This window comes from Numenius arquata, chromosome 6, assembly GCF_964106895.1.
Source record: "Numenius arquata chromosome 6, bNumArq3.hap1.1, whole genome shotgun sequence".
In the NCBI taxonomy this organism is placed as follows: domain Eukaryota; kingdom Metazoa; phylum Chordata; class Aves; order Charadriiformes; family Scolopacidae; genus Numenius; species Numenius arquata.
In genome coordinates, this window is record NC_133581.1 from 5,749,502 (window position 1) to 5,765,944 (window position 16,443).

General features: G+C 44.4%; 1 protein-coding gene across 1 annotated transcript in view; it reads right to left on the bottom strand.

The window, feature by feature from the left end:
* ASPG (asparaginase) overlaps positions 1 to 15,007 on the bottom strand; it is a 48,321-nt gene extending 33,314 nt beyond the window's left edge. Inside the window, exons 1-4 of the mRNA XM_074149706.1 lie at positions 14,824 to 15,007; positions 7,749 to 7,878; positions 3,590 to 3,701; positions 578 to 703 (exon numbers count right to left, since the gene is read on the bottom strand). Of these exons, the coding sequence (XP_074005807.1) occupies positions 578 to 703; positions 3,590 to 3,701; positions 7,749 to 7,878; positions 14,824 to 15,007 (552 nt within the window). The remainder of the gene's footprint in view (positions 1 to 577; positions 704 to 3,589; positions 3,702 to 7,748; positions 7,879 to 14,823) is intronic.
* Positions 15,008 to 16,443: the final 1,436 nt, after the last annotated feature.

A 16,443-nucleotide genomic window follows, 5' to 3' on the forward strand; every position in this document is an offset into this window, starting at 1 on the left:
AAGGGCTGATCTCCAGCTCCGAGAATGACAATTAATAAATGTAGTCTTCAGAGGAAAGCTCTGCTCTGTGGAAAAGAAATGATCAAAAATGCATCTAAAGCTTATTTTAAAAATGATTATTTAAAAAACGATAAAGAAAACGAGTAACATAAAATGGGATAACAACTGATGAAGTAAAAAGTAATAAGCTTCAGGGCTTTAAAAGGAAAAAAGACAGCTAACAACCAGCAGCCACCTGAGGCTGGAAAGATGCTTCTCTTATAAACCGATTAATACACAATGGCCAATGACAGGCTCTTATATCTTTCTCTGAAGCATCTGGCCCCAGCCATAATGAACTCCTGGTCTGATTTGGTACAGAGTTGTAAAGTCATTAATGACAAAATTATGGGGCAGATCCTCAGCTGGTGAGTCTGTCAATTCTCACTAATTTCTCTCAGCACTGTGACCATTCACCCTGGCCAGAGGCCCACCCTGTGCTACTGAACTATACAGTGATAACCAGGATACTACCTGGGTTTGCATATAAAAACCAAAAACGAGGCTTCTGACTTCAACTTCAAATTAAGTCCATTACCTGGGATCCTGTCAGAACAACAGTTTTACCCAGGTTCTCACACATGAAGGATAAGGCTGAAGCTGTGTAGGCCATGGTATCGGTGCCGTGAAGGATGACAAAACCATCGTACTTTTCATAGTGCTCCTGGAAATGGAGAGACAGTTTTCACATTGTTAGAGCAATGCACTGGCATCAGCAAGCGAAGTACATATTGCATCACGTTCACTGATTCAAGCAACAGCGTAATACCTTAAAGGGTACTACACACATAATTCCTCCTAAAGTTATCCTGTTTTCAGTTTAAATACAATTAAGGGTTAATAGGACACTAAGTACGAGAGCCAGTAATACTAATTATGGAACAATCAAAGAGATTCTTCTACGTATACATATTAATGCAGCATTTTTAAACCAGAAGACTGCTAATTAAGAAAAGCTTAGCAATGGCTTTAAACAGGAATGTTAACATATGTAAATTAGTCGTATAGTCTGATTTCTTGTTGCCGCTTTTACTTCAGGGATTACACCATTTACAGGAACAGATTAGGCAAACCAAGGCTATCATAACATACAGAAAAACCAGTCCATTTAATCCGGGTGGCAGGCAGGCAAATTGCCAGTGTAAGAGTGCCCTCTTCTGTTGAAAAGTCATCCTGACTCCAGCAGTATGTGACTTCTGCAGCTGGAAGAGGTGAAGAGGCTTCTTGTTCCTTAATGTACATACACCTGCTGGTTTTTGAGAAGTCCCTTAAGACTGCACGTACAGATGCAAAAGGGAATTTTATAATAACTTTAATCTACACACAACTCCACACAGGAGTTTTCTTAACGCAAAGCCATGAATCGCACAGCTCATCCTGCTGGAATAAAGTCATCTGCTGGCTTTTGGGAGGAGAACCAAATTGGTTCCTCTTATTTTAAGAGTGATGCACACAGTAAACACTGTAGTGAGAGACACTGATGTCTCTGATGGAATTTGGCAACATGGACAGGATTACATAGGCGTCTAAACAGAGATATGAAGTGCCAGCATGGGGAAAAAAAGGTTTTTGCCATATAATTAAACAAGATTTCTTTTTAATTATACTTCTTATGCTACAGTAGGCACACACACTTGGCATCTCCTGATAATAAGGTAGGTCACCTCCAAACTCACCTGCAGATTTCTACTTGTCCTTTTGCTATTTCTTCACCGATACTTGTGCCTACAGGTTGCTACTTAATGGAAGTTTCAGTGCATTTCTGCTAATCTCTAACAAGTCATCCAGCAGAACAAGATCTTTCTGTAGGCCAGACTCCAGTGTGATGCAAAAAGCATGCTGCTTTTATTCGCCAACGCAGTAACAAGGTAAGTCAGTTTGAAGAAGGGCTAAAATCACAGAAATAGCCATTTGTCCTCTCCGACTCCATCAGAATGCTCGCGAATATTCTCAGCCTTACGAATCTTATTAGATGCGAAAGAACGTAACTTAGTTTAACCTTCCTAACATAAAAGATCAGTCTGGCAATTAAAGAGATATCCCACAGAAACATCTTGGAACATTTCAGTCTGGAAAGTCATCCGCACATTACATCGGTGCCAAGTATGTGTCCAAGATGAACACAAAGTGGCAGTGTCTATACATAAGGTAGACAGTTAAAGGGCTTTTTTTTTCCCCCTTCTCAGCACTTTTCACTTGGATTACATGTACTGGATATTTGTACATACAGAGTAGCCGCATTCTGTGTAAAAGAAAGAAGCATTTTTTGACCTCAGGAGTTTAAGTAAAACTAATGTGCCACTGAGAAAGAAAGGTAACATCTCTCCTGTACAGCATGGCATTGCCGCCTTCGTGTTACTCTACTCTTGGCCCTGGGCTTTTCCCAGCTCCATTCTATAGTCCACCTATGTGGAGTCCACACCAGCTCTGTGTCTTCTCTGCCCTGGCAAGATGCATTCCACAGGAGGAGTATCATCCCTAGTTTGGTGGTTTCAGGATTAGAGGACCTAAAGGTAAAAGATTGCTACCTGAATCTTCAGCGCTGTTTGCCTGCATTACTACAGCTCGGTCGAAGAAGGAAATTTCCACTATAAAGTCCACTATCACAGAGCGAGCAGGAGTGGAAGAGCAATATCTTACTAGGCCCATGGTTATTTATCTCTAACAGCTATGTATGAACTCCTGGTGTGAAGTATTTGGAATGTTTTGCATTTCCGCTTTCTTAAAAGCACACAGCTAAGTTCAGACATGGGGACAGAAGCAGAGAAATACTGATTTTTTTTTTTAACTAGAGAAGGATGTAATGAATTTTGCTATATATGCAGAAATATCTAGGGCTTTAAACATTTTCCAGTCTGGGAAACCTAACCATGATAGCATTTTTTCTACTGGCTGTAAAGCCAAAGCTCGTCAAGTCCATCTGTGTCCAGAGTAAGAAAGGCATAAAGACATGAAATTATTTTCTACATCAATAGCCAACTATTAAGCTACTTGAACACTCAAAATGATGTGTAACTAAGCAACCCTTCAGTTAAGTTACCTACATGTCAGGATTTTATTCAACATTTTTGGACAGTGAATTTAAGTCAACATTTCAGAACATATCAGCCTACATATTACATACCTTATTCAATCACAGCTGCAATTTTCCTTTTTATTTTCTTGTACAGAATTATGACATGGCTTATTATTGGAAGAACTATATAAGTTTAATGAGTTTGCAACATTTTCAAAAGGAAAAAAAAATTCGGCAAGCCTTGCAAGCACAGTACTTGTTACTTTGCAAGTAACTAAGCAAGGTACATAACATCTACATTTTAAATAAACAAATATAGAATCATAGAATGGTTTGGGTTGGAAGGAACCTTTAAGATCATCTAGTTCCAACCCCTCTGCCACGGCCAGGGACACGTTCCGCTAGACCATATATATATATATATATATACACACACATATAGCACTACTGAATTGTTTTATCTTCCTAAGTGTACTAGATAGAATGCTGGGTTTGTTTAAGCAACAAATGAATTCTTATCCCATACCATAGTACCTCAAGTTTCTTTGCAATTTTGGCCCAGTCCTCTGGCGTCATGTTGGAAGAATCAAGCAGCGGTGAGAGCTCCAGGATTGTGTAAAAAATTCTTTTGTTTTGCTTAGAGACACTGTGAAGAAAAAGAATTGGAGAAAAAAAAATTCAGAGCTAATATCAGCTCATCACTTCCGACTTTTTGTCTAAATCAGTAGTTTTTGCCCTTTTCCTCCCCATCCCCCAGTCTATGGCAAAAAAAAAAGGTCTTGCATTTCGAGCATTAAGTTCCAAGTTTAGAAGTTCACGGCTTGATGTGGTTTAAAGCACAAATCCCTAAATTTAATATAACAATAAACATAATTTGGGAGGCGGAGAGGGGCTGGCAAAACTAAAGACAGAAAAGAAGAACCCAGACTTACTTTGTCTAAGTTTGGAACTGAGTTCTAACAGAAGTTGATACGAATCTTTAAGGTTTAAAAATGCTTCATGAACTATTGAGAAGAATATATAAAGCTCTCAAGGTTTATAGGGGGTCAACAGAAGAGTTGCAACAACTTTTTGATCCTTTGATAAATATAAATAGATACCCTATAAATAGATACTCTTTCCTGACACAAAGGGTATTTTCTCTTAAGAGTCGTATGACTGGGATTCATTTTTGTGGCCTTTAGAAGATCCATTTTTCTCAGTTTCTCTGATTTTGGATTAAGAAAGTTTAACACTTAAGATTTTCAAGTAAACTTTTGCCTTTGCTAGTAATAGGCTAACTTTGTGAAACCCCAGTCCGAGCCTATTAGGCCTGTTGTCACCTTGTTATGACCAGATGTCTTCGTCATGATGGAGAGTTTAAGCATGTGATAATCGCAAAGATCTTGAAATAGTGGAATCGGTTGAAAACAGAGGCCTCAGGACTATAAACAACTCACTGGCCATCAATTATTGGCCACTGAACAAGTGCAACCTTGACAGCTGGGAAAAGACTGCTCTAAGCACAATAAAAACAAGAAAAAGCAACTACGCAAGGGAAAAAAAACCCAACACAAACCAAAAATGAACAGTCAAGCAATGGGATAAAGTACCTGTGGGCCTGAGGAATGCAACGCTTTCAAACATCACGTGGTGTGTAGCCCAGCAGATGGAGACCAAAGATTAGGAAGCGTCTGGACACTCAAACATCTTACAGAAGTACACGATCCCAAATTTAAAGGGGACTTATCAAAGGCCATGGTGGCTGTGGAATCACAGTGGGATTGTCCTAGCTCTAAGCATGCTGTCTGCTCTCCCTGCCCCAAGGACCACGGGTCTCCCTTTCTCCACCTGCCTATCTCAAGAAATCTGACTCTTCAAAGACCTTTGATTTGCCAGGCAAATGGGCTGCACGCAGAGCATGTGTTTTACCCCATAAAAGATGCTCATTTCTCCACATTAACTTTCTAACCTCTCAGAATAAAGTCAACTATGTATAAATTCAACTTGGCAGTTAAGATTTGGGGTAATAAAAGAACCCTACTACAAGTGTTTTCTGCTATCTTTCTGAAGCTTGGAAGAGGACAGAATATCCACCCATTCTCACGTTAGTTGGAATATGTTCCTATTTAGCAATGCAGCGGCCGACAAGCAGCTAAGAAAGAAGAACTGCTAGTGGGCCAGCTCTACCCTTCCTACTCGCTCTTCCAGGCAGAGTCATCTGGACGACGTTTAACAGGACCATCTACAGAGCATTCTCAGTGCTCTTCCACTGCCTGAGGATGATGGAAAGCTCCTTGCCAGCTGTAACGGTGACAGATACTTCAAGACAGTCAAAGGCTACAGAAAAGACCAGGATACTGCATGGATGAGTAAAAGTTCCTAAAATAAAGCGCTTAGAGCACAGAAAAGCTGATTACCTTTCCTCGGCATTTGCAGTAGCGTGTTGTTCCCACTTGCTGTTCTTTTATATATTTATAGCAATATAAAACATGCGAAACCAAGAGTCACGGAATCACAGAATTGTCAGAGTTGGGAGGGACCTCTTGAGATCATCTAGTCCAACTCCCCTGCTGAAGCAGGATTGCCCAGAGCACATCACTCAGGACTGCATCAAGGCGGGTCTTGAAAATCTCCAGAGAAGGGGACTCCACAACCTTCCTGGGCAGCCTGTTCCAGGGCTCTGGCACCCTCACCGGAAAGAAGTTCTTCCTCATATTTGAATGGAACTTCCTATGTTCCAGCTTGTGCCCGTTGCCCATCATCCTATCGCTGGGAACCACTGAAAAGAGTCCAGCTCCATCATCCTTCAACCCACCCTTTAGGTACTTGTAAACACAGATAAGGTCTCTCCTCAGCCTTCTCCAGGCTAAAGAGCCCCAGCTATTTGAGCCTTTCCTCATAAGGGAGGTGCTCTAATCCCTTCATCATCTTAGTTGCCCTACGTTGGACTCTCTCCAGTAGTTCCCTGTCTCTCTTGAACTGGGGAGCCCAGAACTGGACACGGTATTCCAGTTGTGGCCTCACCAGTGCAGAGTCGAGTCAATTATCAGCTCATAAACTCTGCAGACCCGCTCCCCTTACGAGGCCTGTAAGACAGTCGCGTACAGCAGAGGGAGCATTTAAACGATGTGCAGCTTTCACTCATAACCAACCGACACACTGTACCTAAGAAGTTGGATTTCTTATGAAAAATTGCCTTGTTGGGTATCACCTTTACACACGCTAAGAGTAACTTTGGAAACCAGCTGAAAATCTGTGAAAAGAAAGCTCCCCTGAGGATGCGCTGTTTAAAAAAACCACAACATACTGACACCAGAGACCAGCCAGGTCTGCGACTTTTGATGCCTCTCTCTAAGAAGGGATCATATCGTTCCTCTTACATCGAGGTTATCACACAGATTGTAATACAAAGTTCACAAAATACTCCTATTTTCTCCCCTCAGAAAACTCACGATATTTCTCAATTGCCTAGTTAAAATATCACCCGGCTAGCACAAAAGAGAAAATGGCAAATTGCCATGACTAACCTCCAGAAACAGCACTCAGCAGTGCCAGGAAAACAAGACAAGATTGTTTTTTAAACCTCAGGTTTTGATGTGAATGATCGTTTTAAGCTTTTCTGTTCTTCATGGAAAAGATGTGCCAGGAGAAGTATATTTAGGGACTCAAATGGGTATATTAGTGTAGTTTTGTTATATTTCAAATCCCTTAAAGTATTTAAAAATTATTCAATTACAAGCACAGTACCGTAGCAGAGCTCCATTTTTCTTAGTATAACCATCATATTTAACACAAACCGTATGTTAACATCAATACTACTCCACCAGGAGTCCATTTCTTTTCCCTTTACCCCTTTTTCTGTCATTGGCCTTTTAAGTGGTTACTTTTAAAATCTTTACAGGGAGATACTAATACAAAATAGAAAGAAATGAATAAAACTCACTTTTGCGTGCGTCCTGATTTTCTCCTTAAAGATTAAAGAATATCCCTTTTTACTCTTATAGCAAAACAGCTATAGTCCCATTTATTTTTGAATGACTGTGTAAAATCATCCTTTGTGCAAAGTTAACATGTTTACAGGGGTACAGTCATTCATCACAGCTGGGGAATATCTCAAATTAGCATACTGCCCTCTAAATAAAACCTATAAGCTTATTAATCATTGCCCAACAGTTAAGAAGCAATGCAGATTAATTATAAGCCCATCGCTTATTATCATAATGTTGCATAAATTCGGCAAAGACAATCAGCTTTTCGGATTTTTTAAAAACAGAAGGCCTGCAGAATTAAAGCACGACGCCTATTCACAGATGCATTAATTAGATGCTTCTTTTTCAGACATATGCTGAAGATAATTCACACAGAACTCTATCTAGTTTTCTTAGTTTCTAGAGAATATCTGTATGTTTCCACAGTAAGAAATTAATATCCAAAACAAGAGAAAGTTGCAGGACCAAGCTGCCCATAATGGTTACTTGTTGCCTAATTTTGAAGTTATTTCTCAAGCAGTTGTAAGACAATTCATTACAATATATCAAAACAGAAATTTTCTGTTGTGCCAGATATGGTAGGGTTTTTCCTTTTAAGTCAACATAAGCATTTTTGCTAATCTCATAATGGATTCTTCGCATTAAATGTTTGGAAATGTAATTATCTGAAAATTAATAAGATACTTTCTAACCCCTCCTCTCCCCAAGGAAAATGTACTTACGGGAGCACCAGTGTGTTGTCTGGAAATTCATGGAAGTTGTTCAGTGTTGTTTCCTGGACATATGCCTCATCATGCAGCATCGGCATCGTTTTCAAGCTGCTTACTAATTTATTGGCCTCAGGAGCAAGTCCTTAAAAATAAAAAAAAATAAAGGAATTAAATAAAGGAGCAGGGATGGAAGGAAGCAAGTGGCCCAGTAAGGAGGGAAGAAGTCAAGTTACACAGCTGTTTGCCCATCCTTCCAAACTAAATTTGAACAGTCTATTGCCAGCTTAAGAACACGAAAACCAAATCTAACCACAGTAAATCTCCATGCAGTTATTCTTTACTTTAAATAAATAAAGCCTTTATTTAAAGAGAAATAATGCTACAAATCTCCTCCACATCAACTATTTATGCTTTACTGATTTTTCATTGTTGCTTGTGTGCAAATACTAATCAGCAGTAGGGGAAGGAAGCCAATTTTTGCAACTGTACCAAAAAGCTACCATTCTCTTTTACATTTGCCATAGCTGTTCTCTACCTAGTGGCAGAAGACTTACAAAACACCGAGTGTTATTTTGCACTATAAATTTGTGATATTTTTTACCTAGCTGCTTAGCCTGCAGCAGTATCGGCACGAACAGCACAGGTACTGACTATACATCTTTATCTCTTCAACATCTTTATCAATGATCTGGACGAGGGGATCGAAAGCACCCTCAGCAAATTTGCAGACGACACCAAGCTGGGTGGGAGTGTTGATCTGCTGGAGGGTAGAGAGGCTTTGCAGAGGGATCTAGACAGGCTGGATCGATGGGCTGAGACCAACGGGATGAGGTTCAATAAGGCCAAGTGCCGGGTCCTGCACTTGGGTCACAGCAACCCCAGGCAGCGCTACAGGCTTGGGGAAGAATGGCTGGAGAGCTGCCTGGCAGAAAAGGACCTGGGGGTGTTGGTCGACAGCAGGCTGAACATGAGCCAGCAGTGTGCCCAGGTGGCCAAAAAGGCCAACAGCATCCTGGCCTGTATCAAGAACAGTGTAGTGAGTAGGACCCGAGAGGTGATCGTCCCCCTGTACTCGGCACTGGTGAGACCCCACCTCGAGTACTGCGTCCAGTTTTGGGCCCCCTACCACAGGAAAGACATTGAGGTGCTGGAGCAGGTCCAGAGAAGGGCAACGAAGCTGGTGAGGGGTCTGGAGCACAAGTCTTACGAAGAGAGGCTGAGGGAGCTGGGGCTGTTCAGCCTGGGGAAGAGGAGGCTGAGGGGAGACCTTATTGCTCTCTACAAGTACCTGAAAGGAGGCTGTAGAGAGGCGGGGGTCGGTCTCTTCTCCCAAGTTACAGATGATAGGACAAGGGGTAATGGCCTCAAGTTACGCCAGGGGAAGTTCAGGTTAGATATTAGGAAATATTTCTTTACTGAAAGGGTTGTCAGGCATTGGAATGGGCTGCCCAGGGAGGTGGTTGAGGCACCATCCCTGGAGGTATTCAAGAGAGGAGTTGACATAGTGCTTGGGAATATGGATTAGTGTTGGGTGGTGTGGTGGTGTGTGTGTGGGTTGCGTCTGTGGTGGTTTTGTTTTTGTTTTTTTGTGTTGTGGTTTTTTTTTTTTGTTTTTTTTTTCATTGGTTGGACTAGATGATCTTAAAAGGTCCCTTCCAACCTCTGTGATTCTGTGATTCTGTGATTCTGTGATATATCGGAAAGCTACATGTTATATCAGACTGTCAATGGTAATAGCATTTCCAGAGAGAAAAAAACACTAAGAAAAAAGCTAAAACAAACCCCATAGTAGGTATTAAGCATTGACAGATATAGACAAAAATCTGTGTGTGTGTGTATATATATATATATATATATACACACAGAGATAGAGAAACCTCAGCTTCCCATAAGAGTCTTAACTAAGTGCTCTAATCGCTCTCTCTCTAATAGGTACTTTCCACCAGCAGGTTTAGGACTCAACATCTCAACTGACAAGAGGTAGATAAGGTGCATAAGCTGCTGAACAGAAAAAGTCAAAAGCGTGGATGCATCTTAAACTCTGTTCACACTCTCCCTGCCCGTGATGCCGTCTTTCTCTCTGTGGCAGGGGCCCTAAAATGGTTGGGCTTAAGTTCATTTAGTGTTTGCTGAATCTGCAGTTGTCCTGGTTGCAACCAGGCATTTCAAAGGGAATCCACAGATACTCTCTGTTAGACAGAAAAGGACCTAAATTTTTGATGTTACAATCCTGAGCATCATAGAACTGAGTTCATTTGTGAATCTAACTTGATTCCCGTCTCCCAATACCCTGTTTCAGGAAAGGCACCAACAGTCCCGGTGTCCAGAGCCAGAAGCCACCCTGGTTTTCTTAAGTCTGACTTTTTGAGATGTTTTTCATTCAAGGAACTTCCATCAGAGGTACGTCCTTCTGGACTTTTAAGATTCTACTGGTGCTACCATCCAGTTCAGTTTAATCTCAGCGAATGTTTTATATCACCTGTTCAGATAGCAAACAAACTCTCAGATCTCATTATCCTACTTCTGCTAGTTCTAGCTATTCTGAGTTTAAGGCCAGGTAAATTTCTCCTAGTTCCTAGTTCTTCTGTTTGTTTAAAAACAATTCTCATCCAAGTTAGCACCTGCATTTTATTTTTTTTTTTTTTGTCTCACCTTCAAACAGCAAAGTCTATTTAAAATACCCCCAAACACAGAAAGTATTTTCAATAGGACTTCTATCTTTTTTCATTTAGTTTCCAAACTGACGGAAAAACCCTTAAGAACTCCCTAATCTCCCTCCTGGCTTGCCTTAAATGAAGTAGCAGGCCCCTTCATGGCCAACTTTCTCACAGGACGGCAACAGTGTTTGAGTGGATTTGTTTGGATTCCTGCCGAAATACTTTGTTTTACAAAATATACTTAACACGCTTTCAAGCTTTGCTTGTTTTGTGCATTCAGCTATAATCCCTGCTTTTCCTATTAAGGATGTTCCTAGCTTAGTCACAAACGGCCACTTCTGCCTGCCCTTGAGCATACAGTTATTTTGGCTCCGAAGCGCAGCCCAGTTTCAAGTGTTTTCTGGGTGTTTTGTGATTATTCTTCTGTTTGTCCAATGCTCGTCTTGGTCTGAATATTGACAATGGATTAGACTGTTTATTTTTTGTATTTGCCCCAGGAACCAGAGAGCTGATGTACATTAATATTCTTAAATCCCTTCTCTATAAATGGCAACTCCTCACCTCTTAATCACAACTCTGCCAGGATTTTTCCATAATTGCTTGAACTGAACTTAAACCTTTTCTTTTTTCTAAGACACTCTGCAGATCCATCCAAGATGACCCACTTACAACCTATGCAGTCCCCTAAACGCGCCCACATGTTTTCTGCTTTATGGCTTCAAGAAGCAAACAGGGGGACTCAAGTGCAACCGTTTTACGAACACTTCTACTTTATTATGCATGGAAAACATCTTGCGCGAGCCAAGCTTGTTAACCAAGTATTTGAAGCAGCTTCACCCCTGCAGAGAAGGGGCAGGCTGTGCGACTTGTCCAAATAGCTCTCTCATCAACTTCTGTCCTTCCCCTCTTTAGCTGCCCAGCCCCGGCACCGCAAAGCAGAGGGACAAAGGCAGAAGGGCAAACAAGCAGCTGTGGCCGAGGAGAACAAGCACGGTTCTGTCTCATCTACAACGGAGGGCTCTGCTTCTCACCCTGGTGCCACAGATAACGCAGCGATAGCTACGTGCCAACCAAGATATCCCACAATCCGTGCTGCGGCAGGGAACAGGGAGCTGAGAAAGTCTGATGCCGCTGTGTCAAGTGGGGCTCTGCACCCCAGAAACCACAGGTGGTGGTGAGAAGGGGCGTACCGCACATCGGCATGCTGGAGTCATCATCCCCAACCCTAACAACCTCTCCACATTGAGGAATACAAAGGACTTGGCTAAACCAGTTTTTACCTATAAGATTATCCATAGAAATGGCACACACATCTACGGTGCCAGACCCCAAAAGTAACATTTTTTGCAAAGGCAGAGAAGCAGAAAGCGTTCTCCAAAATACTCATTTCTGCAGCCCTGGTACTTGGAGCTTTCAGAAGTGAGATGGATAGGCTTCAAACAGAAAAAGGTTTGGACTACAGCACCCAGTCCTTTGGCAGTCTGGTACATCTAGAAAATACAGATAGCTAACTAGGTTACCCAGGCAGACTCTATTCCAAGATCAGTAATCTTCCGAAGGGAATCTAGCTTAGTTCTACTTGTATTTGCTGGGCAGTTTTTTTTTCCCTGAATTACCTCAGGTAAGAGCTTGGAAAAAGATCCAGCCCAAAAGCCCAAGGAAAAGGTCTTCCTGAAGGCACCAGGCGGAACTTGAGCATAAACTTGATGCAAAGATTAGGATCAGGGCAACCTCACTAAGGAGTGGCAATAAAGAGTCTCCTTCTGAAATGAGCTACTGATAAGCCAAAAGAGGCTGTGGTAGGAGGATATAAGTAAGAGGAAGTAGAAGGAAGAAATTTTTAAAATGCACTGAAATACCTTATTTGACAGCAAACACATGAACACTGAGAGAGTCTGCAACTGTGTCTGGTTGTCTCCCGGCTCACACAAACAGGAACAGATCACCCATCCTCTGGAAACGACTCCTGCACAGGTAACCTATAGGTGTGCAGAAAGTCCAACAGGTCCCAGACGTGCTGGAGTCACCACACGTGCACAGGTCAACTGCAGAACCTCCACGGGAAGTTTACAATCGGATATCACGATGATAAATCATCGCTCCATACGTGCACAACGAGCCCAGGGATTGTGACTGTATCCATCTGGTACACGGGGAGCAGTTCTGCACAGGAACGTATTCCTTGCAGAACACATTAGGCTTCTCAAAACTGTCTGATTTTAAAAATGAAACCATCTTCTCCCAGGAACTGGAAAGGCCATAGAAAAGCTTGTAAGCCTAGATGGAAATTAGGTAGGTAGAAAGCTAGCTTAATCCCTTCACTTTGAGCAGCAACTGCTCTCAAAGATTTCTCGCAGCTCAGGGAAGCTACTTCTGTTCACCTTGCTTGAAATAAAACACTTATAGCTCTAGGTATGGTTGTAAACAGGCCCTTTCTATCAATTCAGTAATAAAAGAAATTAGCTTTTTCCGGCACGCTGCCTTTCCCATGCCCTTTCACCAGCTTCTGTCTGAACACTGAAGACTGCCAAATATTCTGAAAGAGGTACTCTGGCTGCTCTGCTGCCAGATCCCTGTAGGAAAAGCAGGTTGAAACCCTCACCAGACGCAGCAAGTGAGCATCATTGGATATAACTGTTAGATTGTTTGCATATGCTTTAATGATTGACACTTGTTAAGCAAAAGGGAAAAAAAAAAAGCACACAAGATGAGAAGAGGTCATGGAGTTCATTTATAAGAGAATTAGACGTGTGATTTTAATTTATTTGTTTAGAAAAGGTGTTTGGGAAGCTGAGACAATATAAGTAGGATATTATTTTAGTATAAATAATGCAGACAGAGAGAGGAAAGTCACCACGTCATTTGAAATATAGACTTTTTTTTTCTTTTTTACAACTTTGATAAACACAAAGATGACAGCCGTAAAAACAAAGCAGAACAACACCTTAAAGCATCTGCCTTACAATAATACAGATCAGCCAGACACTGTCTTCCAAGAAGGAGGGATATGTATTAGGAACCCAATCTAGTCTAGGAAGCTCTGAGGTGAAGTCCCAAGTGTTTTCATGCTACCAGATGAGAAGCTGAGATGGTATTTCAGAAAGGGGCTTCAAATTCTGTAGGGAGGGAACACAAGTACCCACGCTTTTGAACCCAGACAGACACAGGCTCTGGAAGCCCTGGGATGCTTCACTGCCTCTCAAGTGAAGGAGGAAGGAAACCGAACAGACTTTCACCAAAATTGGACTGCCCCCCTCTCCCCCACACCTTACCCTCGGTCCCCTTACACCAACACTGGTAAACGCACAGCCCTGCAGCAAGTTAGACCTGGCTGGAATCTGTTCTTTTTCCTGTTGGCTGATGCTTCTGGCATCCCCTGAGACCTGTGCCTACTGAGTGTGGGTCTATAGGTGCTTAGGTGCCATTCCATCCAGCGTCTGGACTGGGGGTCTGCGGCGGGTGTTAAGTGAGTTTAGGGACCTACCTGCTGATATTTAGGGGCATCTGAAAACACACAGCATATACCTGTAGGTACCTAAGAAGCTTTCAGGTAAGATGCAGGCAGTACGCTGAGACATCTCAGAGCTCAATTTTGGATTTCAACATCTTTCAGCTGGCGGGAGGGGGTTTGGCACATCTGGCCTTTTCCTGAACATAAGTCTCACCCTCCCTTGGTAAGGTAAAGCAGAACCCTTCAATGATTTCCTGAAGGAAGTCGGGAGCTGGTAGGAGTGCAGCAGGAGCCTGCCCAGAGGTGGGCGAGCACAGATGCTGCATCTGATCTCGCTCGTCATGGCACTTGGCAGCGCGTACGCTGCCACACTCGGATCAGATGTGTCTGCCAGGTCAGGTCACCACTTGAAAATCCTTGACGTGGCCACCACCTCCGACAGCCCACGCTCTTCCCAGTAGGAATGCCAGGCACACGCTCTCCAGGTAGCCTGGCACAGTAGCTCTTTTGGGACTAAAAATAAAGCCAAAAAAAAAAAACAAAAAAACCCACATAACCCAAACCAGACCGCACGAGTGGTACAATTAAACCGGTTTCATTTTCAGTGCGTGAAGGAGGGAGGAAAGGACTCACACTTCAGGAAACACGTTGCCCTCTGCCAAAACCTGCTCTAACGAGCCGTGGGACTCACTTGCCAGAAGGCTGCCTGTCCAGGGGGCTACCGAAACAACCAGTCGGTAGGAAGAGGGGATCAGAGGAAGGCGCACCCCCGCTTCTTACCGGCCAGGGGGAACCCGGGGATGCTGAGGCACGACCCGCGGCGGGCAGAGCGGCTGCCGGTTCAGGCAGCGGCAGCCCCAAGCCTCCGCTGGCCAAAGCGGGGTGTCCCCCGACCCACCGCCCCCCACCACGGCAGCGCACGCTGAGGGGGGAGTCCGCCCCCGCCACCCCGCCCCGCAGAGCCCCCCCCCCCTCTCACCCTTGTCGTCCTGCACCATGCCGATGGTGCCGCCCGTGTTGATGACCAGCACCCGCGCCTCGCCCTTCGAGCCGCCGGCGGAGGCCGGGGGGCAGCCGGGGCGCTCCTGGCGGCGGCCGCCGGCCAGGACTCTGCCCAGAGAGCTCGACCCCACATGCTGCTGGTACCCCGCCACCGCCTCCATCCCGCTCCTCAGGAACCGCTACCTCCTGCCCAACCCGGCGAAAGGGGAGTTATAGGGCGGCCGCGGGGCCGCCCCTTCCCGCCCCGCCGCGGGGTGGGGCCTGCCCGGGCCGCGGCGCTGCCCTCAGGGGCGGGGAGAGCCGCCATGCCCGCCCTGAGGAGCGGGCAGCGAGGAGGCGGCGGCCGGAGTTCGAGGCCTGCGGGCGGCAGTGAGGTACGGCCGGGGGGCGGGCGGGGACCCTCGCCCCGGGGGAAGGTGAGGGAGAGGGGGCCGGACCGGCACCACCCCTTGTACTTTGCACCGCTGAGGCCGCCGGGCAGCGCCAGGCCCCGGGGGGAAGCGTCAAGGTCCTTCATGCTTGGAAGGAGAAGCAAAGAGCAGCGGTGATTTTTTAGGCCCGGAAGAAAGAAGGGGGTAAACAGGGCTCGGGGTCACCACCGGTGAGAGGACCTGCGTCATCCCTTCTTTTTTAATGATAGGACGAGGAGTAATGGCTTCAAACTGGAAGAGGGTAGGTTTAGATCAGATATCAGGAACAAATTTTTCACTCTGAGGGTGGTGAGACACTGGAACAGGTTGCCCAGAGAAGCTGTGGATGCCCCATCCCTGGAGGTGTTCAAGGCCAGACTGGATGGGGCTTTGAGCAACCTGGTCTAGTGGGAGGTGTCCCTGCCCATGGCAGGGGGGTTGGAACTCCATAAGCTTTAAGGTCCCTTCCAACCCAAACCATTCTATGATTTTTCCAGAAAGGAAGAAGGCAGGAACTTCCTGAGCTTACCTGGCCTCTGAGGGGACTTGTTCCCTCCAAGCATGGTTTTGGCAGCCACCTCTAAGCCCCTGTTTCACCTCTAAGCCCCCATCCAAGTTTTCTTGCACAAGAGGAAAGAGGTTCCACCTTCAGGCTTCAAATCCAGCCCTGGGCCAAATGGGGACAGTCTGGTACAGTACTGCCTGCTAACAACTATAATACAGAACATAAGGGTTCTGCTGGAAAGGTCTCTTTGAGCAAAGATGAGAGCTGTGAAATAAGTAACAGTCAGCAGCCTGAAAACCCACAACCTATCCAGACTGATCTCTTAGTTAAATCCAGCATCCGCATACAGTCCTCTCGTGTGGATTCTATGGTAGTGTGAGCCCACAGACTCCTTTATTTGAGCTCTTCTGTCCCTTTGAGGACATTCACCCTCAAGGATGGGTATTTTCCTGGAAACCTGTGACTACAAAATGATTCCTGATACAGCCAGATCCAACATGCAGTTGTTAAAGATAGCTTGTGTTTCTCAACAGTCTTTCCAAAAGTGCTCAGGGAAAAACAAGATAACCATAGAATAGAATCATTCAGGTTGGAAAAGACCCTTGGGGTCATTGAGTCCAACCATCAACCCTACTCTACAAAGTTCTCCCCTACACCATATCCCCCAACACCACATCTAAAC